The sequence below is a fragment of the Cydia strobilella genome, chromosome 14 (genome assembly GCF_947568885.1).
Source record: "Cydia strobilella chromosome 14, ilCydStro3.1, whole genome shotgun sequence".
Taxonomy (NCBI): Eukaryota; Metazoa; Arthropoda; class Insecta; order Lepidoptera; family Tortricidae; genus Cydia; species Cydia strobilella.
Window position 1 is genome coordinate 1,450,668 of NC_086054.1, and position 23,233 is coordinate 1,473,900.

The window sequence follows — 23,233 nt, forward strand, 5'->3', positions numbered from 1 at the left end:
GTGTGCTATCAAAATCGTTGCAGACTTTCTTGGTCAAACTCTGTCCAGGTTCTATACAGAGATGGGCAAAATTTATTCGAATAACGAGTAAGAATAACAAAATCATTCGCGAATGACGAATAAAACTGTCGGGTGATTATTTAAATAATTTATTCGTCGAATGAATTGCCACGAATAATGTTTATTGGAATACCTTACTAACTTTTCTCGGTTTAGAAACAATTGGCAACTAATGTGCATTGTGTAATGCACTGCAACTAAATAGCTACTGAAAAATATAAATTATGCGTTGTGAGATTGGCTCTGAAGCAAACAACTGATAAGAAAATTTGGTTTTCTCATTCTTTTATATATAGCTCTCTCTTTCTAGGCCAGGCTAGAAAGTTACTTATCTTTGTGTGTGAGTAAAGGCTCACGCTAATCCTTTGTTTATTATACTGCCTAGGGCCCGTTTCTCAAAAGCTTGTAATACAAGTGGAAGTCCCTTTCTAACAAAAGCTGTCAAAAAGTGACATCCGCTTGTATTACAAGTTACAAGCTTTTGAGAAACGGGCCCCTGGGCTTTTCCTTTAACCCTTAACAAACTTTATCGTGTCAGAACAAATATACAGTAAAAAAAATAATCATATTTATCGTGTATTTATTCGAATGAAATAACGAATAAATCATTCGTCATTTGAAAAGTAGTCGAATGATTTATCCGCGGATAAAGTATTCGCGAATAAAAAAATCGTGAATTATTGTTTATTCAAATGATTATACGGATAAGTTTATTCGAATAATGCCCATCTCTGGTTCTTTACAGAACCATGCGCGGTACAGCGCCATCTGGTTCAGTTGTCAAACTAGGAAGCAAGTTTTTTCTTACCCCATTACAATATTCATAAAACTTTACAGGCCTCAATTACAAGGGCCTGACACTCTTTGATAGAGAAAGATAGTCTTATTGCGATTAATATAAGAGGAAAGAGAATATAGTGCCATGCTTTGTCCTTATCACCGACCGGGCGGCATCATAGGTAGGAGGCGATGGCGAAATACCGATCTTTATAAGAGTGAAAGAGAAAAAATCCTATGCTGCCCAAATTTTATATGGATATTCTTTCTCTTACCCCCGGTCGCTCGGTGGCGCGTCTATAACTACTTGTATATACTATGTCTATGCTCAATTTGCAAATTTATGTTTTGTGCCTTTCTTACAAATACATAAGTCATGACAGGTTAAGTTAAGACACACTATTAATAGTTAATTGATTGATTGTACCTCTATATTACATTTAACATAACTCATTTATTAATAACTCTTCTATTGATTGATCGAGACATATAGGGAAAATAAATACACAAGTCTTAATATTAACATTTATTTAAAAATCCTGACTACATTCACCCCAAACCAAGTGCATACCATATATAGTAAATATAGTAGTTGAAAGTAAAAAACAACTACAATTTAACGAAACAAAACATCGAAGTTTATACAAATGGAATGATCAGTTACGAAAGAGAACTAATAAAAGAAATGCATAAGGAATTTGTTCGACAAAGATGGGAAATAACCCAATTTTAAAAAGTAGTAAGTTCATATTTTTGACAGGACTTAGCTCCCAATTTGAAAATTATGGTGCTCCTACACTGGCAGTTATACCTATAATATGTCACGCGCTGCACATTTAAAGGCCTGTCCAGACAAGGCCAATTTTTCGCCAATTGACCGATCAAATCAGGCCGTGCGGACTCAAACGCCAATTTGGCTCGCCGATTATGACCGATATTGCCGATAAAAAAAAATTTGTGACGCTAGTATTCGCGTTTGGGGGCATTTTTTTAATTTAGTGCGCTCAAATATCACCATAAATTTAAAGTTAGTGTAAGTTGCCAAATTGGCGTTTGAGTCCGCACGGCCTGATTTGATCGGACAATTTAATCAGATTGGCGAAAAATTTTCCTCGTCTGGACAGGCCTTAACGTTACGCAACCGCCAGTTTGGGAGCACTATTACTTTGTTCTGATATTTTTCTAGGCTACCTAGAGCTAACCTACAGTCTGGTTTCACTTGACACATATTGTACCGCTTTTGTTTACCATTTAAATAGATAAAAAACAAAGTACTACATACATAAAAGCATAAAATAACTCTGACCAAAATCGACTGACTCATACTTAAACGTAAGCTTAAACTTAAAATAATACCTTAGTTTGTCCCATTAAAATACTATCAATACAACAGTTTGATTCAATATAAACCAAGAGTTTTAAATAAATATGTCAAAGTGAAGCTCACAATACGTGTTCACACAAACGTCATTTGACACTGACATAGGTCACGTGACAACAACACAGATAATATAACATGATGATAGGACAGTTATTTTAAAATAATATTGCGACATATAGCAATCCCCAATATGCCATTAGAAAAACACATAAGATTTATAGAATTTCTATGCCTTTTTCTAATGACATTCTGTCATTAATACGCCCATATAGAGCTGTCCCAGTCTTGCTTATATCCTAGCTGTTTGGTAGAAAGATAATTGTTTATACAACTAATAAGTTGAGTTCTGGACACGGAGGTAAAGTGTGAGCGTGCGACGGTGTCGCAGATGTCCTTATGTCCTACTAGCGCCGTCTGCGTTATCTGTAAACACATTTTATGGATGACTATCGCGTAGGTGAAAGCTAAATACAACACTTGGGTATATGAGGTACGATATTGTTAAGAACACTTTGGCAAATTAGCACCTATAGAATGGCGAAATCTCTAATGGACTCCTTTTGTAATTTAATTTTACAAAGAATATTTGTACTGTAAAAGGGATGCTATTAAAGAGCGTTTCGACCGCTCAAAAACTTTCAAAATTTTAAATATTTTTTAATAAAATTATGTGAAGGTTTACAAAAGTATTTCTATTTTTTCCGGTGTTCAAACGATATAAATTATGATTACGAAAATTAAAAAAAATTCATGCATGGACCATGGAGCTAATTTGGTACCAGGAGTCCATAACTTGCAAAGAGAGTAAGTCACTGGCCTGGCCGCCTGGCGTTCGGACACGATTCGCAGTTATACGAATATATCCTATAGAGTCACTTACCGTGTCTAGTTGATGTTTAGTCACATTTTACCGTGAATGTACAAAAGAGGCTTCCGTTTCTTCCCATCTCGATGTTTTCACCTACCTATATAGTACATTATGATACAAGTGTGCTAAGTTGGTCATTACACACGAGGCGATATTGTGCGCGCGAGCTGTAAGCGAGCGCGCAATAAGAAAGCCGATTTGTGTAATGACCAATGCACACGCGTTTCATACGACGTTTTTCAACACACTTGCGAGAAAAAAAAGAAACTTTCATATTAATCAAATTTTAATAAAATAAAACTATGAAAACGGATTATATCGCGTATATTGAATTTATAATACATCCCGACGTTTCGAACTCTTTACAGCGTTCGTGGTCAACGGGTGACTGAGTGACTGTAAAGAGTTCGAAACGTCGGGATGTATTATAAATTCAATATACGCGATATAATCCGTTTTCATAGTTTTATTTCATGAGTAACTATCGCGGTAACCGAAGACAAATTTTAATAGTTAAAACAGTATTGTGTGTTTCATCTGTCATACTCGTACTCGGGCCGGCCGGCCGCGCACTGCGCAGGCGCGAGCAGCGCGCCCGTGCCCGCCAGTCCGACCAATTAAAGAAGGCTCCCTTTCCATGCATATTATTAGCAATCATTTAGCTTCTTAACTCAGTCGGATAATATAATGAAAAAACACGAGTGGAAAAATACACTGAAAGAGCACGCGTGTTTAATATCTATAGACCGCGGGCCAGGAACAGATTTCCATGACCAATCGACTCCCGGGCGAAAACTCGTATAGTGGTTAACGGCTAGGTATGATGAACCCTCGTGAACGTCAGCTGCCGCTCCGTTGGTGGGTTGAGAAATGGCAGCAAATAAAGTCTATAAAAAAAATTTAGCCATCGCCTCCCGCTTGATACTTTGTCAGATGATAGTTTAGATGCTATTGTGAATAAACAAAATCGTCAGCCGATTGTATCGCTGTGGAAAGACCGTCAGCTGGTCACATGAACATGTAAAAAAGAAAATTCTTTTTAGGCATCGGCGTCATCTCCTCCCATTTGATACTTTGTCAGATGATAGTTTAGATGCTATTGTTAATAAAACAAATCGTCAGCCGGTTGTATCGCGGTGGAAAGACCGTGTTACGCGTTTCGGAAGCTGCCATTTCTCAACCCACCAACGGAGCGGCAGCTGACGTTCACGAGGGTTCATCATACATAGCCGTTAACCGCTATACGAGTTTTCGCCCGGGAGGCGATGACTGACGAAATTTGCGCCTGGCTCGCGGTCCACTAGGTTTATGAGCCAAAAATCGGTGGTATAAAAACGTCGTTTTGAGCAAGTGTGTTGAAAAAAACACTAACTTTCTTCAATTCTGGCTAGTTGGTACCAGGAGTCCATAACTTGCAAAGAGAGTAACTCACTGGTCTTGTTGTTGTTCCTGCGGCGGCGCCAGCCGGCACACGAGCTGCACGCCGCCGTGGATGGCGTTCTTGAGCGGCGCCGGCAGGCCGGGGCGCGCGGCCTGGCGCTCGCACGCGACGCGCAGCTCGCGGAACGTGTTGCGCGTGTAGGGGTTCCGGCGCGACGCGTAGCGCCATGTCACGAAGTAGTAGTACACGAAGGGGGTCATGAGGCCGCAGTAGCCGCTGGAAAAAGAAATAACTATGTTACAATACTAATCTAAATAACTTTTTTTGTAATGCGATGGGAATACACAAATGTTACTGACGATAAGTATGATTACTTATGATCCTTCTAAAACAAAACTTGACTTAATTAATTTTGTATCGAGCAGAAACGTCTGCGAACGATGCTATTAAACTTTTCGACGCCATGTCGAACACAAAAGCTGACACTCGGATGCCACGTCACCGAAATGTCAAAACTGAAATTGAACTTTATGCACATGCACGTAGGTCTATATTGCTCTGTGGTCTTTGACCGATTAATCCGTCTTTTGCGTTGGACCTGCGGTGCTTATATATCCGTCATTGGCGTCCAAAAGGTTAAGCCTAGAAATAAATTAGAAGTGGAAAGAGTTACAGCGCCTGAATAACATTTCCACCCCGTTTTCACCCTCTTTAGGGATATGACTTCCAACATAAAAACTATCCTATGTCCTTCCCCGGGACTCAAACTATTTCTACGCCAAATTTAAACTAAATCCGTTCCGCGGTTTAAGCGTGAAGAGCTAACAGACAGACAGACACACTTTCGCATTTATAATATTAGTATGGATTGCGCCTAAAACATTAAGAATAAAACCTTGAATAAAATTACACCATTCGCAAACCGCTCGTGAATCATTATAACAGCAATACCCTTGACCGGCTTTCCGTCACTTTATGCCTTTGCAATTAGGTTTACGAATTGTCTTAACATACATTGGAACGATGGTACGTGTCCTGCACAGCGTTGAGCGTACTATGTGCAGATCGCGATCCTTTCACAAACGGCATACTAGAGGACCTTCACCATGCATATGAACACACCTCACACCTTCACTAGGACTTCTAAGATCAAATTCTGAACATGGAATTATGGACTAGCTTTTGCCCGCGACTTCGTCTGCGTTCAGTTAGTAATTTGCGTAGCTTATTATTACACAATCTGCTTTTTATCGATTCCCCATATGAACATCCACCCCCCTTTTCACCCCCTTAAAGGATGACTTCTGGGATAAAAACTACCCTATGTCCTTCCCCAGAACTCAAACTATCTCTATATAAAATTTCAACTAAATCCGTTCAGCGGTTTAAGCGTGAAGAGCTAACAGACAGACACACTTTCGCATTTATAATATGGGGCATTTTCTATGTAAAGGGACCTTATTGTCGATGGCGCTTACGCCGCACAGCGTCGCGGCATTGTATTTATATCGGAACATCGTTAAGAGGCCGGTGTCGATTTTAGTCGCAAAAATGTAAAATTGATATATTTCTTCGATGAAATTGTACACCTTTTGTTACCAAATTGAAATAACAAGTACTGGTTTCTATTAGCACGTCTTCTTATCTTGCCTTTTATCAGATCAATTTTTTGAAAACAGACTCGCTAAATTAGTAATGATTTTTTTTCTGAAGGACGTTTAGGTAAACGCGCGTAAAGCATTGATTTTGTCGGTCTTATTTGTAAATTTCGTAAAGTTTGGACTGCTAAAAATGGTAAATTTGTATTACACATATTCTGTACTTGGCCTTTATCAGATTACATTTTTGTTATATGACTTAGAGTTCGAGGAAATGAAAGTTAAACGAATTCAATTTTCTCCAGAAATTACTTCAAAACAAGTTACAATTTCTCTGAAAAATCGACTTAATTTCAACGTAATTTGGATACTTGAACAATCTACAACATTTGCTGAAACTATTCTTATACATCAATTTGTATAAGTTACCACCATAATTTTTTGATGAATTTTTAAAAACTGCCCCTTCTCTTCACATATTACCGGTGACGCACGCTCGCGACCTCATTATTAAAAGGCAAGATGAGAAAACGTGCTAATAGAAACCAATACTTGTTATTTAGATATTACGTAACAAAACAAGTATAATTTCAACGACTAAATGTATCAATTTAAAATTTTTGCTCCAAAATCGACTACGGCCTCTTAATAATGGCGTAAGCGCCATCGACAATAAGGTCCCTTTTCATAGAAAATGCCCCATATTATAAATACTTACTCCTCTGGCGCAGCGACCCAAAGTGTGTCTTGGCCTCCAACACGACTGCTCGCCACTGATCCCGGCAATCCACAATAAGGCCATCGAAAATAAGGTCCCTTATTATAGAAAATACCACATATTAGTATGGATAGACAATGTGTATGTGTACTTACAAAAGCGCCATAAACACGACGAGCGGAAACAGCACGATCTCTGCAAGAGCGGCGGCGCGAAGTATATTCCGTGATTGGAACTCCACTAGCGAGATGAGGAGACGGGCCACCCATAGGGAGTTCTGGCCCAACGTCTGTAATGTCGAGATGTAATATTAGTTTTACAAGGCTTCCAAAATCCTTGTAGTCGTGTCATAGGGAGCGTGCATGAACTGTAGATGGCAGCACAGAAGCCCCCTGTTCATTGGCGCGAAGCATTATGTCAAGTTTTAATTTTTAGATTTAAGCCACTAGATGGCAGACCCTACTAAATATGAGAAATAAAGTCAGCGTGAAGTGTAGGGGACAGCACCTGCTTAGAATCGTGAATTGTTTTCGCTTTCGATTCAGGTCACAAGATGGCGGACCCTCCAACACGCACGGTCTCTCTATGGAACTCAATTGGCATTTATTGATGTAGTTTACACTCGCTTGTTGCTTTGCGCTTCAAACACAGAAACTGCTGAACTTGTTCGTTCATGTTGAGGAATAATGTACAGGTTATAATTATTTATAAATACATTATACAGCGTGGCTAAAAAATAAGAGCATTCCCGTTGCCAGGGAGGTTTTGGGATTATACTGACCAACTTTTACTATGGGACCAACCACGAAATCGCGAAAAAATAATTTACCCTTGCATAGAAAATGGACCAACCAAAATGTATAAACCAGTCAATTTTTTTTAAGATTTTGGGGTTGGTCCCATAGTAAAAGTTGCTCAGTATAATCCCAAATACTCTCTGGCAACGGGATTGCACTTATTTTTTTGCCACCGTGTATATAAGAAGAATTTTAATGAGATAAAATCAATGTATAGTTTATAGATAATGACCGCATTGAGTAGCGGAGGTGACAACCCTAGAGAGCTGCACGAACGTATGATAGCCAGTTGTGATCTTCCGCTGACACATCAGTTTAATTAAACTTCTGTACGAAATATAGTCTATACTTTGCGAACTTGCGATATTTCCTAAAATCCACCGTCATGCCAGCCAAAATACATCTACTTCCCCCAGATAACATCACTGATTGGTTCAGCTTGGCCATCATCTTGGCGTTTTTCGTTGGTCGTTGTTCACTCTAGAATTCCCCTTACCCTTCGTATGCCTTGGTCAAAAATTTGCTACTGAATTAATAACCTTGAAATTGTAAATAACAGTCCAAATTGTGTGGGACGTGTACGGGATAAGGCATACGAAAGGTTAAATCGTTTTAGGGATAAGTTCGCTTTTGTACTGCCTATTCTGTGCCATATTTGTGTTGTGTGTTTTGCACAATAAAGAGTTTATACATACAACATAAACGAAAGTAAAGTATACTCACGTCGAGGATGGTGAGGGAGTAGGAGGCAGCATGCAGCAGCGCGAACAAGAAGACGGGCGTCAGGATCACTGTGCGAGTCAAGGAGTGTTCGTATGCTGTGGACCTTATTTACTAGGTTAACTTTCAATCTATAGTCTGTCAAGCTGGATATGTCAGTAACAATGTAAAGCACACTAAAGTATGGTATCCCTAGGAAACGAACAAAAAGCAGTAATGTACATCGAACAACGATGACAAACAAAACAGTTCCACAGATAAGATATGTGACACGCGATTTTCGAACAATTCAAACGTAGTGTTGCTAACCCGCGATTTTTCAAATTTGCCGCCTTTTTCTACTGACAAGATTTGCTTGACCAAGTATACCTTTTAACCTTTTCGACGCCGTGTCAAACACAAAAGCTGTCATACAGACGCCACGTCACCGAAGTGTCAAAACTGAAATTGAACTTTATGCATATGCATGTAGGTATGTTGCTGTGTGGTCTATTATGACCGATTAATCGGTCTTTGGCGTTGAACCTACGTTGCGTATATGTCGGTCATTGGCATCCAAAAGGTTAACAACATATGCAAGTCGACAATTTTAATCTTTAACCACAGAATGTAAAGTACAGACTACAGAATATTAACCAGAATTAACAGGGCAATTTGATTGGCCTGTAATAAATCGTAGTAATAGTACCTACACCGACCCAATCTATCCAATTGTGTTATCGGGAGCGATGCGGGGTGGTGTATTCGATTAGTTTTTATAGGTTATTTTTAGTTTTATTAATTAGTACATTTCTTAGTTCTTATGATTTTTAGTGATTGTATTTTTTTTGTCTGTATTTAGTTATTGTTAACCGAAATTAATTAAACAACAATAAAATAATAATTAATATTTAGTTAATTGTTAATAAAACATTTTTTTCTACTCGTCGAGTATAATCTGTGTATTACAACTTCACACGCAACACTACAACCTTACTCTTTTCAACGTTGTATAGTCTATGGCACTACCGACTCAAGCATAAGAATTTTATCGATACGGTTTAGTCAATTATAAAAATTTTGTAAATGGAACTTCATACATTTTGATAAAATATTTCTTGTTTAAGGAGACTCGATTCAAAGCAAATTAGCCTACTTAAACACGCTGCTGCGTCGCACTGCTTTGTGATTGGTTGGCCAACAAAAACATTTATTTTATGTTGTAGTAGAAACAATTGCTTCATAAGTCAGAAACGTGCATGTGACACCCTTTATATAGCAACATTCATACCCTACGAAAACCGCTTAGCGTTGCTTGTTAGTCTCCATAGGCTACGGTGGCCAAAATCAAGAAAAAAACTGTCTTAAAATTGAATTTAGCGCGGAGCAGGTACCAGGGCCTCATGAGTTACGAGGAGGTGTCGTTGACCAACCCGCCGGGGGCGCCGGGCCCGCGGCGGCCGCGGCCGGGGCGCGCACGAGTATGAAGGTATCGCGGGCTGCGGCAGCTCGCGTATCTTAGCTGTATAGGTACTTTTGGTTTTGGTTTGGTTTGGTGGTATGATTCTACTAGTTGAAAGTATTATTTTTCATTTCTCATGCTCTGAAAGAGGGTCATTGTTGTTCTAAAAGGTGTGCAGAAAATGATACGTGTCTGCACTAGAGCATTTTACGTTCGAAGTACGATTTTTTTAATTTTTTTACGATACGCAATTGAAATTTGAGTTTAAATGGATTTGTTATACAATTTCCATTCTATAGTTTGACTCTCCATTCCATAAATAACGATACTTTTGCCTGAATTGTTAATTGAAAGTACCCTCAAAAAAATACTATAAAAATGTATACTTGTCATGTTTTAAAAAAAACACATGCATTTTACTTTCCTCGTATTCGAAATGAAAAGTAGAGTGTTTAACTCGGGTGAAAGGCATCATTTCTGCCTCGGACTATTGGCGCTCTCACTGCGTTCGAGCACCAAAATACCTCGGCAGAAATGAGTGCCTTTCATCCCTTGGTTAACAATCTACTATTTTTGTCTCGTAGAAAAAATATTGTATACAATAGTGATATAATCAAGCTTTTCAATCTCGTACCTCAGTTAAGCAACTCAGCAAGCTTCGTTGCTTAAACACGGTACTCGACTGAAAAGCTCTCTATTATATCACGATTGTATAAAATACTATATTGTGCGTTCCGTTATCCGTTCTTGTAAATAAATAACGCTTTTTGGAAATTGAACAGCATAGGTCGATACGAGTGTTCGGCCCGTAGTTTTACTGTAAGTGCATAAACATTTTTGTCATTAAACGTAGTTTTAGCTTTGTGTGACATGACATGAATTAATTCGAAGTAAAGCGACGGGCAGTGCGCGAGCTCCGACGTAAAACGTGGCGATAAATGACCTGTTGCTCGTCTAATTCCATGTTTCGTGCACTCTACTTACCTACTTAATCTAACAACGCTATTAACCTTTTGACCGCCAAAGACGGTAAATCACGTCGTCGACATTTTGTGCCACTCACGCCGCCGACGTCATTTGCCGTCCAAACTTAATTTATCAAAGACTCTTTAATAAATAACTATATTTCTTTGTTTGTATTTGCATTATTTTATTTTGCCCTTCTACTTTATTGTATAACTTTATTACAATTCAACTATGAATAGAAGGTAAAAAAAAAAACAACATTATGTTATAATACGACTTACCCAGTAAATAGCATAGCTAGCCACGCCAAAAACGGCACTTGACGTCGCCTAGTGATGTGACCGAGTCATGGAGGAATAATATTATTATATGAAAGTAACAATCTCCTAATAGAAATCGTTTCGCGCAGTTCCGACAAACACGCTAGCGCCATCAATAATAGATATGGCTTAATCCCATACATTTTGTAATAGGAGTTGTTTTTGCTAAAATAACTGCTATTTGTGCTGTTACGGTACTTGTTTTCGTGCTTAATTTAAACAACTTGGTTTGAAAGACGGTACTGACCTTTTGTGATAATGTAACCCCTTATGCATTTATTTTATTGTAACGATACTGCAGTTTGCTAATTAGTAGGTAATAATAATCGACAACGGGTTTGCACATCTCTGAGTAACGCGCGCTTATCAGTGTTCCGTGCGCCCATGACGGCACTTCACGTCCGATGCCTGACGTCACCACCAAGTAGTGATGTGGCATTATTGAGAGATTTGAGTGGAAGTTACAAGTACATTTTGATATTTAAATACGTTATTTAAAGGTTTTTAGTAGAGCTAAAAGCCAGAATTATCTAATATTATATTGTAAAACACCTGTGTAGTGGTTCTTCTAATCTAAGTATGTCAAAAACGAAATCAGTGAAAATATCGATATCCTGTTTTGTAATCACTATTGTTCTCTAAGGTTTTATTTTGCTTCATTGCAGTGTCACGTCGAGTTACGTCAATGCTTGGCGTTCAAAAGGTTAAACCGCAGGTACTAAGTTCAATATTTTACGGCTTAAGATCCGTTATTATAACATTACAAATAACAGGCATAACACTTAAAATTTGTACGAGAATGCAAACATTAGTTAGTTTACCTATAGTTTACTCATTAACCATAACGTAATATGATGGTAAGTCAACATTTCATACAATATTATCCTTATAGAATACAGAGCATTATAGATTTACTATACAAAGTTATAAAAATCTAAGATTATAGTTTGCGTCAATTAAAATATTTTTAATGATAAATATTCAGTAATCGAATAGAATAGTATACATTTTTAAAAATGATTTTTATGTCTAAGACCTTAATCTGTTAAACAAAAGCCATTGTTTCTTTGCGAGCGGTCCGCCATTGTGTCTGAGCGCGTGCTACGGCGCGTGCCATTGTCAGACACAATGGCACACAATGGCCGACCGCCCACACATAAGAAACAATGGCTTTTGTTTAACAGATTACGGTCTTGAAATCATTTGAAAAGATGCAGACTATACAAACAGGACTTTGTTTTATAAGGTGTATATTATTATGTCGCATGCCAAATTCAAGTGATGCACACTAAAAGACACCTTCGTACAACCTTCACATATTCTGTTACGCGTAAACACGATCGCAGACCGGTTCCTAATGTCAAGTTGTGACGTCATCGCACGTCAGACCGTTTTACTATGAGAATCACTATCGATGCTTGATGGAAGGCACGCGAGGCAAGAATGATAGTAAGAGCATTTTCACATTGTTCGATCCGATATCGGATGGAAGTAATGTATAAAGTACCTATGTTTTTCTGCATTTATTAAATCATTTAGAACATTTTTATTCCTAAAAAACACCTCAGCGGCTTTATAGCCAAAAAACCGGCCAAGTGCGAGTCGGACTCGCCCACCGAGGGTTCCGTACTTTTTAGTATTTGTTGTTATAGCGTCAACAGAAATACATCATCTGTGTAAATTTCAACTGTCTAGCTATCACGGTTCATGAAACAGACTGGTGACAGACAGACGGACAGAGGAGTCTTAGTAATAGGGTCCCGTTTTTACCCTTTGGGTACGGAACCCTAAAAAGACAAACTTCATACTCTTTAACAGTTGTCTTTCTCATTAGGGGCCATCCGATATCTGTACCGATATCGGTTGGCACTTCCGATAATTTCAGACATGTCGGACCCCCACCGTCAGCTGACTGATAAATTTGGTTATGTACTCTTAAAGAGATAAATTGACATTCAATTATGATAATGCGTCACTCGTTCGATTTGTCTAATGAAAAGTAATTAAATAGAATTCATATTAATCGACAATCCAATATTAATCAAAATAGTTGACATTTTCAATGAATTGATAGTGTTGACACACTTTAAAAGATGGCCAGTATATTAGTATCGATGGTCAATAATCGATACACCGGCAGGTCGACACGGCCTTGGCTATACACGTATAGCTACCACCTCGCTTTATTGATATTTGCATAAACGTAAAGTCCTAGAAATGATACTGAAATAAATAAGTTATGTACCGAGATTGACCGAAATAGAAAGACACGTTCGTAAGTTTTCGTGAAAATACGATGGTAAATAATTATGCACTAGATCTCTAATTAGTTATTAACTAGAAGTCGATTCAATTATACGTCGCCGTGATAGTTAGATACCTACTAGATTTAATCATTATAAAAAAAATGAAAGAATGAGTGAAAGAAGGCTAACAAAGAGAGTGTATAAGGGAGAGGTAGAAACGGGAGTTGGAAGGGGCAGACCTCGGCGGACTTTCTCTGATCAGATCGGGGAAATACTGAAGAAAGGCCAGGTCAAGAGCACCCTAAACCGGCGAGCGTGTATGAGGAATGTTATGAAAGTGATGGAAGCGAAAGAGGTATGTCAGGATCGTAGCAAGTGGAAATCCGTGATCTCTGCCTACCCCTCCGGGAAATAGGCGGGATTATATGTATGTATGTTATATAATTATAATATCTAGCAGAAAACAATGCCCTGAAAAAAATATCTGGCCTTGACAATGACTATAGAATATTAAACTAATATTTAATCAATTTATTTGCTCAACAAACTTCTATGTTTACTTAATCTTAATTAAAAGGTAAACATACTCATTCTCGCTTAATTGTTTAAGGTACACGACTTTACTGGTATCTGTTATATTCATACAGATAAGTAGAATAAAACCCCACCACCACCACCACTTTCACTCCGCATTCGTCCGAATAATAGCCAGGCACATTTCGCACGTGCATGGTAATGTGTTAATTATGAGTTTTTATCGCATACTGTTCACGACTGCACAAAGAGGACGGGCTTACAATTACTCCATCGACAAAATCATTTTTTGAAAGTGATTTTTGGTAATTTATGAATTTTATGATTAATTGAATCACCTCTTCTCACAGATGTAACTAATTACGACATTAGATTGTTACAAAAAACCGGCCTAGTGCGAGTCGGACTCGCGCACGAAGGGTTCCATACCATTACGCAAAAAACAGCAAAAAAAATCGCGTTTGTTGTATATTTATTTTATTCTGTTTTTAGTATTTGTTGTCATAGCGGTAACAGAATCATCTGTGAAAATTTCAACTGTCTAGCTATCACGGTTCATGAGATACAGCCTGGTGACAGACGGACAGACAGACAGAGGAATCTTAGTAATAGGGTCCCGTTTTTACCCTTTGGGTACGGAACTCTAAAAACTTATACCGTAAAATTAGCTTAAAATTTAATTGTTGTGAAAAATACAGTCAGTGTCAAGATATTTGAAATAGAGTCTCCCTAGATATACATAGTACATACATTAAAGCCTTCAAAGGCATTTCAGAACCGAACATTTAAAACCAATTTGCTGCAGTACCGACCAGTTACCCATCTGCAATTTTGGATAATTTTTGATATACATATTTTGCAAGAACTCAATTATGTCAGAACATTGTCAGACATAATTAATGTCATTAACGGGTCTAACGCGATTAAATTTCATTATTTCACCTAATTTCCGACGTTTCAGCTAATTTAATCGCGTTAGACCCGTTAATGACATGCCATTTTCAACCAAAAGGGTACTTATTGTCGGTTGTCAATAAGGCGCTATTTCCATACAGCTTCAATTTGAAATCAACCTTATTGACAAGCGACAATGTGGTACCTTTTGGTTGAAAACGTCACATATTGTCAGATGTTGGTTACCTGTACTTATTAAAAAATGTTTTGTAAAGGATACATAAATTAGGCGCCACGTTCATGAAGATAAGCGAGTAGAGGAGATAATGAGCCGAATCCTCGAGGAAGAACCTCGCGAGAAATTCTCGCGACGGCCGGATCTCGCGCGCTGGGATTCTCTGGTGCAGACGAAGGGCCGAGACCGCTGCGTTGCCGAGGAGGGCTTTGTAGAACGCTGACACGGGGCTAGGGGAGAAAAAAGATTTGTGAATGTTGTTGCAAAAAAATCTCGCGATATGGTATGTATTAGGCGACCCTGAGCCGAGACTCGTGTTATGGATGTAGATAGGTAGTCGGCACGATTCTCGAGTCTTTTACGAGAATGTCCCTCACGAAACGCCGTTCCTAATAGTTCTGAAAAGGCTGAGAACATGATATTGGGTCTCGTAATATTTCATGACTTTCTCGAGCTTTACGGATTTGATGGATTTGATTAAACTAGCTGCCATGCAAGGCAAAAGCATTTCGTAAGGGACATTCTCGTGGAATGCCCCTGGAGAAGACGGAGATATGTGACCACTGCGTTGCCGAGAAGGAATTTGTGGAACCGTTAAAGTGGTAAAAATACACCCAACGACTAATCCCAACAAGGCCTAGTTTCCCCTCTGGGTTGGAAGGTCTGATGGCAGTCGCTTTCGTAAAAACTAGTGCCTACGCCAATTCTTGGGATTAGTTGCCAAGCGGACCCCAGGCTCCCATGAGCCGTGGCAAAATGCCGGGACAAAGCGAGGAAGATGATGATGAAAGTGGTAAAAATAATACACCCAGCTTGTAAAATGAGCTTCTATGATTATCACAGATTCAGATTCAGATTCTTTATTTATAAACATACATTAAATACAGTTTACACGTCAATATCTTATAACTAAGTTGATATAATTTATAACTTAAGTGTTGCATATTATTTATTTACATGTTCACAATTGCAGAACCAACAGTAACAGTAAGTAGGGCTTTATACACAAATTACACATTAGCACGGCCTTAGCTATAATTACATTTAATTATTTAATTATCAAGTATGTTAATATATCGGAAATTCATGAAGAACACGAATAAGTTTTTATCGTATTATAAATGTACAAGCTATATTACTATAATATATTATATGATAACAAGATATTATATGATAGTAATCTTGCGTTTCACTTCTCAGATATAAGTACAAAACAATTAACAATCAGGTTCAAAGAAATAGGCAGAAAAAAAAGATAAGAGGTAATGTTATCAGCAATATTCTAAATGGATGCATAAATAATTCGCATACGGAATATGCTTAACATCTCATCAATTAAATGCATAACATCGAAATGATTGAGCTACAAGAGCGTCTACGAGCGAGTGAATTCAATGTCACGGGGTCACGAATAAATCAAGCGGCTCATTGTTAGTGAGCTAAAACAAGTTTTTTTACTCAAGCGTGACATAATAATTTACCTGATATATATTTTACTTTACAAAAATTCTGAATGAAGTCAAATAAATTGTGAAAGTGTTTAACACTTCAGCAATCTAGCGTTGGCAACGCGCATGTAACGCACTTGGAGTCCCAGGCGTCTATAGACCCCGGACACCGCTTGCCATTAGGCGGGCTGTATGCGCGTTCGTCACCGACGTGGTATTAAAAAAAAAACTTACTTGCAGAACAGCGGCAGCACATATCCGAAGGTGCACAGCACGGTGAGTATGCGGATGGCCCACAGCGCCACGTCCACCTTGTTGGCGATCACGTGCGCCTTCAGCGCCGGGATGCCCTTAGGAGGGCCCTGGTCTCCGGCTTGTCCAGTTGTGTCGGCCATTGTTTACTGCATCAAATATTTCTGGGTTATCTCTTGTTTGAAAAGTCAGATTCCTAAACCTATGCCAATTCTTGTGATTAGTTGGTGACGTAACGTCACGTTCGAAACGTCACATAAATTAACGTAAGTTACGCGATTAAGTGCCGTGTTCGTTTAAAATTATAAACAGCGGTCACTTTAGGAAGTCGGCAAGCACGCTTGGAGGCCCTTGCACTTCTGGACAGAGCTAGGCTGGATAAAGTGAATATGTTAGGCACGAATAATTTCGTACATTGATCCGGCTGTCCCGCTTATGATGCCGGCGGTTTCTATCTGCGAACGGCACGTTTGTACACGCGGCATGCGTCATTGTGTAAGTTGCTTAAAAACAGTACTGTCGGCAAAAGATCGTCAATCTGCTGTCGCGGGACGAGGGAATTCGAATCAGGGCGGGGCGGTGCGTGGCCGTTCTGTATCATTATATTATTACTTATTCTGTGCCGGCGGTCAACGCCACTGTGCGAGAGGAATAGCAATAATTATGAGCATACAATAGAGATAGGAAATGGCGGGTCAATTTACGAAATTGTTCGTGCGTCCTTACGTTACATATTTGGTTAGCGTTCTTTACTCATACAATTGTCAAACTTTATTACCCAAAACAAGCATTCACATGTATGCAGTGTTTAGAAAAATAACGCAGTACGATCACCTAAGGCTGCATAAAACAACCTCTTCATTAATAAAATTTGATTGTTTTAATGTTACCTTACCCCTTATATAGCCCCTCTGTGGTGAGTTTCTGACTGGCTGCCAAGAAGGCAACAAGTGGGCCAGTCCAACAGGTGGTTATTTTATTTCAATAATACTCCACCATGTGCGTCACAAAATTCTTTGTTACAATGTACAGTACAGAATGATTGTATTTTTTTTTTACATTTATAATAAATAAATATTATAGGACATTCTTACACAGATTGACTAAGTCCCACGGTAAGCCCATAAGGAGGCTGCATTATGGGTTCTCAGACAATGATATATATATAATATATAAATACTAAAATTCATCAAAAACACCCATGACTCAGGCACAAATATCTGAGCTCATCACACAAATAAATGCCCTTACCGGGATTCGAACCCAGGACCAGCGGCTTCACAGGGAGGGGTCACTACCCACTAGGCCAGACAGTTCGTCAAAAAGCATTTTCATTTAAAAGGGTAATATCAATTTGTATGCTGGAATTTAGATGTTTATTAAAGATTGTGATATACAATTAAAACTAATCAGATGTTGAAATTGTACCTGTGTACAATTAATACTATTGAAATACATACAGTAACGTAAACAGTAATTATACTAATTATAGAGTATGCGCGTAAAGAGAACTAAGAGAAGTCATTAAATGTATTGGTTCCCTTATATTCCACAAAGCTTTTCTTTCCACAGAGACTCTAATTAATGATTAATACATATCTAATAACAGTAATAAATAACAATAACAAAGCTATAAATAACCTTAAGACGAGCACAATTATATTTTTTCGGCTACAATTATTTAATTCTTATTCCAAGATTAACATTTCTTTTATGAATCTTTAGCAATATTTTAACATGAAATAAAACTATGAAAACGGATTATATCGCGTATATTGAATTTATAATACATCCCGACGTTTCGAACCCTTTACAGCGTTCGTGGTCAACGGGTGCAAAAATTACAAAGTGCAAAAATACCCACATACTAAAATAATGAACAATCATAGACTATAAACTTTAAGGCTGGTTGTACATGCAAAATCGGTTCATAAGGCTGGTTATACACTACAATTATTTTCAAGTAAAGATATATATATATACGCGATAGAAACTACGCCGGCTCCAACCCTACACCACGGACCCGAGAAGATTTAATTCCCGATTATTGATATTTTAACAGTTAGAACACACTTATTACTATACTGTAAGCGAGCCAAGCGTCATCAGCGCGACAACTGTTCGCCACGGGCACACTACACCTGCCTGTCTTGCGGTCGTGGTTGCCGCTCCCGTATTGGCTTACACAGCCATGTGAAACGTTGTCACCCTACCTGACACTATCTGTATAGTCTGCAATAGACTGAAAGGCCTATGATGATGAGTACTATAATAAATAAATAAATAAAAAATAAAAAAGCCTTTATTTCCAAATTTCCAATTTTACATTAAGTTTTTGCGTGTTGTTAGTATTTTTCTTATAGCTAGTAGTTAGTGTTAAGTTTATGTATGTTATTTACTAATTTAATTTAATTTGGACCCCTCTTTGAGTGGAGGCCTCCTCCAATTCTCTCCATTTTTCTTTCCCTGCAGTTTAATTTAAATTTTCAATGTTTTCTCTGTTTTAATGTCATTTTGTAGTGTTTTTCTGCGTTCTTCATTTGTTTTGAAATTGTTTTTTTGTTTAAGTTTCTGTTGTATAGTTTTTTGTTGTTTAGTTTCGCTGGGATTACTGGTTAGAGTGTTCTTTCGTTGGAGGGTGCGGTCATAATTCCCCACGATGACCGCTATTCGTCTTGGGGAATGATAGTTTATGTTGGTTGCTTGATCTACTGTGGTGTGTTTCCGGGGGTCTGTCGTTCGTTGCTATTCTTCGCTCGCTTCGCTTCCTTCGCTCGTGGACTGATACGAATTTGCCCTTGGGCGGTTCATGAGATCGAAAGCATTTGTCTTATATATTTTATTTGGTGCCTTCTGGGGCACTTCTTCATCGGAGTCTTTTTTTGTTGGTGTTATCGTTGGTGACCTTTTTCTTTTTTCTGTTGCGTTCGATCTTTCTCTGATTATGAGTCGGTCATAGCGAATCACTGCGTCGTTTCCTTTTTTGATCTCTTCTTGCATCTTTGCTTTGAGTACTTTTCTTGTAGTACTATAGTACTAAATAACAGCAATAAGTGTGTTCTAACTGTTGTGTTACAGTTACCAGGCCACAAAGGCTGCTCAGCAATGTAATTATGTAGTGTAGGCAGTGTAGTGTTATTAGTATAGCCATGGGTAATTATCTCATTATATTTCTTATGACCTTTTTAATACCCTTTGTCTTTATTATCATCAGTGATTGAAATACCTTAATATAGAAAATAAAAAAATCACAATTTTGGTTCTCTTGGACTTTAGCAGCGCATTCAACACAGTTGATTTCGACATTCTCTTAGCCTTTTTAAATCATTTTAATGTTTCACCCACTTCATTGTCCTGGTTTCGCAGCTATCTCTTTGGGAGGCGTCAGAGGGTTCGAGTTGACGATAATCTTTCTGATTGGTGTGAACTTTCTTCTGGCGTCCCCCAGGGGGGTATTCTCTCTCCATTGCTTTTCTCTATTTTTATAAATAACATTACTAAGTCTTTAAAATCTTGCTACCACCTTTACGCAGATGATCTGCAAATTTATTCAGCTGCCAACCTTGACGATGTCGATTCCCTCGTAAGCCAAATTAACGCCGACTTAGAATCCGTCTGTTTGTGGGCTTCATCTTTCGGGTTGAAAGTCAACGCCATGAAGTCGCAAGCGATCGTTTTTGGAAGTCCTTATTACATCTCCAAATTGTCTGAGCTGGTGGCACCTAGAATTTTCTTTGATGGTATACCAATTCCTTTCTCACCCACTGTCAGAAATCTAGGGGTCACCATGGATCAGACACTTTCCTGGGCGCCTCATGTCACTGAATTGAGCAAAAAGCTGTTTGGATCGCTCCATTCTTTAAGGCGCCTGCAGAACTTTCTTCCACTTGACACCAAAGCCATGCTCGCTCGCTCTCTGTTACTGCCTTTACTCGACTACGGCGACGCTGTGAATCTTGACATGACAGAAGAACTCTTGGACAAGTTAGAGCGCTTACAGAATGTCTGTATAAGATTTATTTTTGGCCTACGGAAGTACGATCATGTATCTTACTACAGTCAAAAACTCAATTGGCTTCCAATCCGCCGCCGTAGAGATCTTCACACTCTTTCTCTTCCCTTTAATGTTCTTTTTACACCTTCTTCTCCTGTATACCTCTCTCAAAAATTTCAATTTCTGGCTGAAGGCAGTGGCCACCGTCTCCGTTCTAGCGCGAATTTATCACTTGCCATCCCCTCTCACAAATCTCGTGGATACAGCAAGTCCTTCGCAGTGCGTTCAGTGAAGCTGTGGAATGAGCTGCCAGTTTCGCTCAGACAGGCGCAATCGCTTGCGTCGTTCAAGGAGAGGTTAAAGAAGCTATGGTTATCTGATTGATTAATGTGCCTATATTTGTATTGTATGATGCTTTATATTTTTCTACTTCTTTCCAATTTTTAGTGTATTTTCCCCATTTCTTTTTGTGTAATATATTATATGTTTATCCTATTAATTTTGTATGTATTTATATCCTTTATCTTTCTGGTACCTTGTTGTACATTTTGCTACATTTGTCACCCTCTTTTCACTTTCTCCTCTCATCTACTCAAAGGTTAACTGGAAGAGATCCCTCAAAGGGATAAGTTCGCCTTTGTACATCTTATTATTTGTACCATGTAATTTTTAATATGTATATTTGTACAATAAAGAGTTTACTACTACTAATACATATACCAAAGTAATATAATCACAATTGCATCACTTTATCACACATTTAATTTTGCTAATTAAATGAGTTGTCCAGTATATTAACCTTTCGTATGCTTAGTAGCAGATCTGCTCCATATTGCTACACATTGTAACAAAAATCCAGTTGAATATTCAAATTAAACATGAAATTGTCACGATCAGGGGTCGGAAACCGGTATTTGCTCCATACAAAAATACCGGTATTATTACGTTCTTTTTCGTTCTTTTCTTTATAATTTCATTTTTAATGGGACGTTTTAATAATGCAAAATTGTTTCCTAAATACATGATTCATCCCTACGTAATGAGCATCAAATAATTCAAAATATTGGGCTATTTCGGGGTTTTTTAAAAATACCGGTTCCGAGCCCTGGTCACGATTGCTATTTATATGGCAATTTTTTGACATGCACATACGAAAGGTTCAAGATCCACTTAACAACATAGTCCCAATCATGAGGATTGACTAGTTTTATAATAAGCAATAGGCACTAAAGCAACCCTGGATGGACATTAGGCCCTATAGAGATTACATCAAGTGTTAAGCTAATAGAAATTTACTAATTATAACTTATTATGTGTGTTTTAATAAAATCAGTATAGCTAGAACAACTCCAATTACTATTATAATATTTAGTGAGCTCATAAGTGAATGTTTGGAAACTGCACCATGATAGCTCTTAGCTAAGCTGATGAAATTTGGCTACTTATTCGTGAGTAAAAACTAAATATCTAAATACCGCCTAAACCAGCAATACAAATTTTCTGCATTTATTCCATTTACTTTGTAAACATGTCTCAAAAATAAAAAAAACTTATGATATTGATATGACTATTTGTAGGCGCGAGCTATCACAACTGCATCATTTTGCGCCATAATTTCCTAAAACCGGATCAACTAAAAAAATCTATTTAGTCATAGAATCTGATCACAAACTTTCACGAGAATCCGTTGAGAATTGCGACCTGTAGAGGAGAACATTCGGACATACGAAAGCAAAATGCCCAAGTCAAAACGTAGACCTTTGCCACGCTTCGGTTAAAAATACTACTGGTATTCAATATTATCTTATTTTAATGGCTTTTTGCGTCATAATAGGTTTTTTGCGAGTCAAGAATATAGGTAGATGAAAGTTCATTTCACTTTCTACAAAGAACTGGGTCAAACTGTGGAAAGTGCTCCATCAAACTGTACATAACTGCTGCTGGATATTGCAGAGTAATTTCAGTGTACGAGTTCAGGCGAATGTTACTGTGAAACACGACGCCCGTTATCTAGAGATTAGGCTATAATAAAGAACTGATAACAGCTAAAACAGGCTCTCACTGTGAGAACTCAACTTGTTTTGAATGAATAAAAAGAAAAAAAGTACCAACTAAAGGTAGAATTAAAAATAAATTAGCACGGAGCAGAAAACCATTGGAAATATAGTCTAGTGGGTCACGACAGTAATTTGTATGTGAGGAAAAATTTATGAATTCACTATACAACCTTCACATAGGATCAACTGACGACCACATTACCATAAAACGATCCAAGGACTTACATAAGCAGGAAAACCTGTTTCCGCGGCCAATTATTAATAATTAAGAATTTACTTTTTAAGAACAGTTATAAAATGAAATGGAAAAAAACTTGATATCAATCCCAAAACTATGATAAGAAAAGTATTTAATACTTACGGAAGTTATAAAACTAATAATAAATTAATAACAATTAATGTTCTAAACTATTTTAACACCACAAATTATATTCACAACGCGACGAAGTTGAACATGATTCGACAAATGACATGACAGATTCACAGATAGCAAAAAAAAATAAGCCTGCGTGACGTACTACACTGACATGAACCACCCTATCATTA

At 38.0% G+C, this 23,233-nt stretch overlaps 1 protein-coding gene and 1 long non-coding RNA gene across 2 annotated transcripts; both read right to left on the bottom strand.

Moving 5' to 3' along the window:
* Positions 1–1,350: 1,350 nt before the first annotated feature.
* LOC134747050 (uncharacterized) lies at positions 1,351–3,335 on the bottom strand. Its single transcript, XR_010128280.1, has 2 exons — positions 3,099–3,335; positions 1,351–2,641 (listed from the first exon to the last, which is right to left on the bottom strand). It is a non-coding gene; the product is annotated as an uncharacterized LOC134747050 (long non-coding RNA).
* A 1,142-nt stretch (positions 3,336–4,477) lies between these two features.
* LOC134747040 (Krueppel homolog 2) lies at positions 4,478–23,199 on the bottom strand. The gene is made up of 6 exons (XM_063681599.1): positions 23,049–23,199; positions 16,619–16,785; positions 14,982–15,166; positions 8,304–8,371; positions 6,939–7,072; positions 4,478–4,743 (listed from the first exon to the last, which is right to left on the bottom strand). The coding sequence occupies exons 2-6, from the start codon at positions 16,777–16,779 to the stop codon at positions 4,515–4,517; spliced, it is 777 nt and encodes a 258-aa protein (XP_063537669.1). The 5' UTR covers positions 16,780–16,785; positions 23,049–23,199; the 3' UTR covers positions 4,478–4,514.
* Between the last annotated feature and the right edge of the window lie 34 nt (positions 23,200–23,233).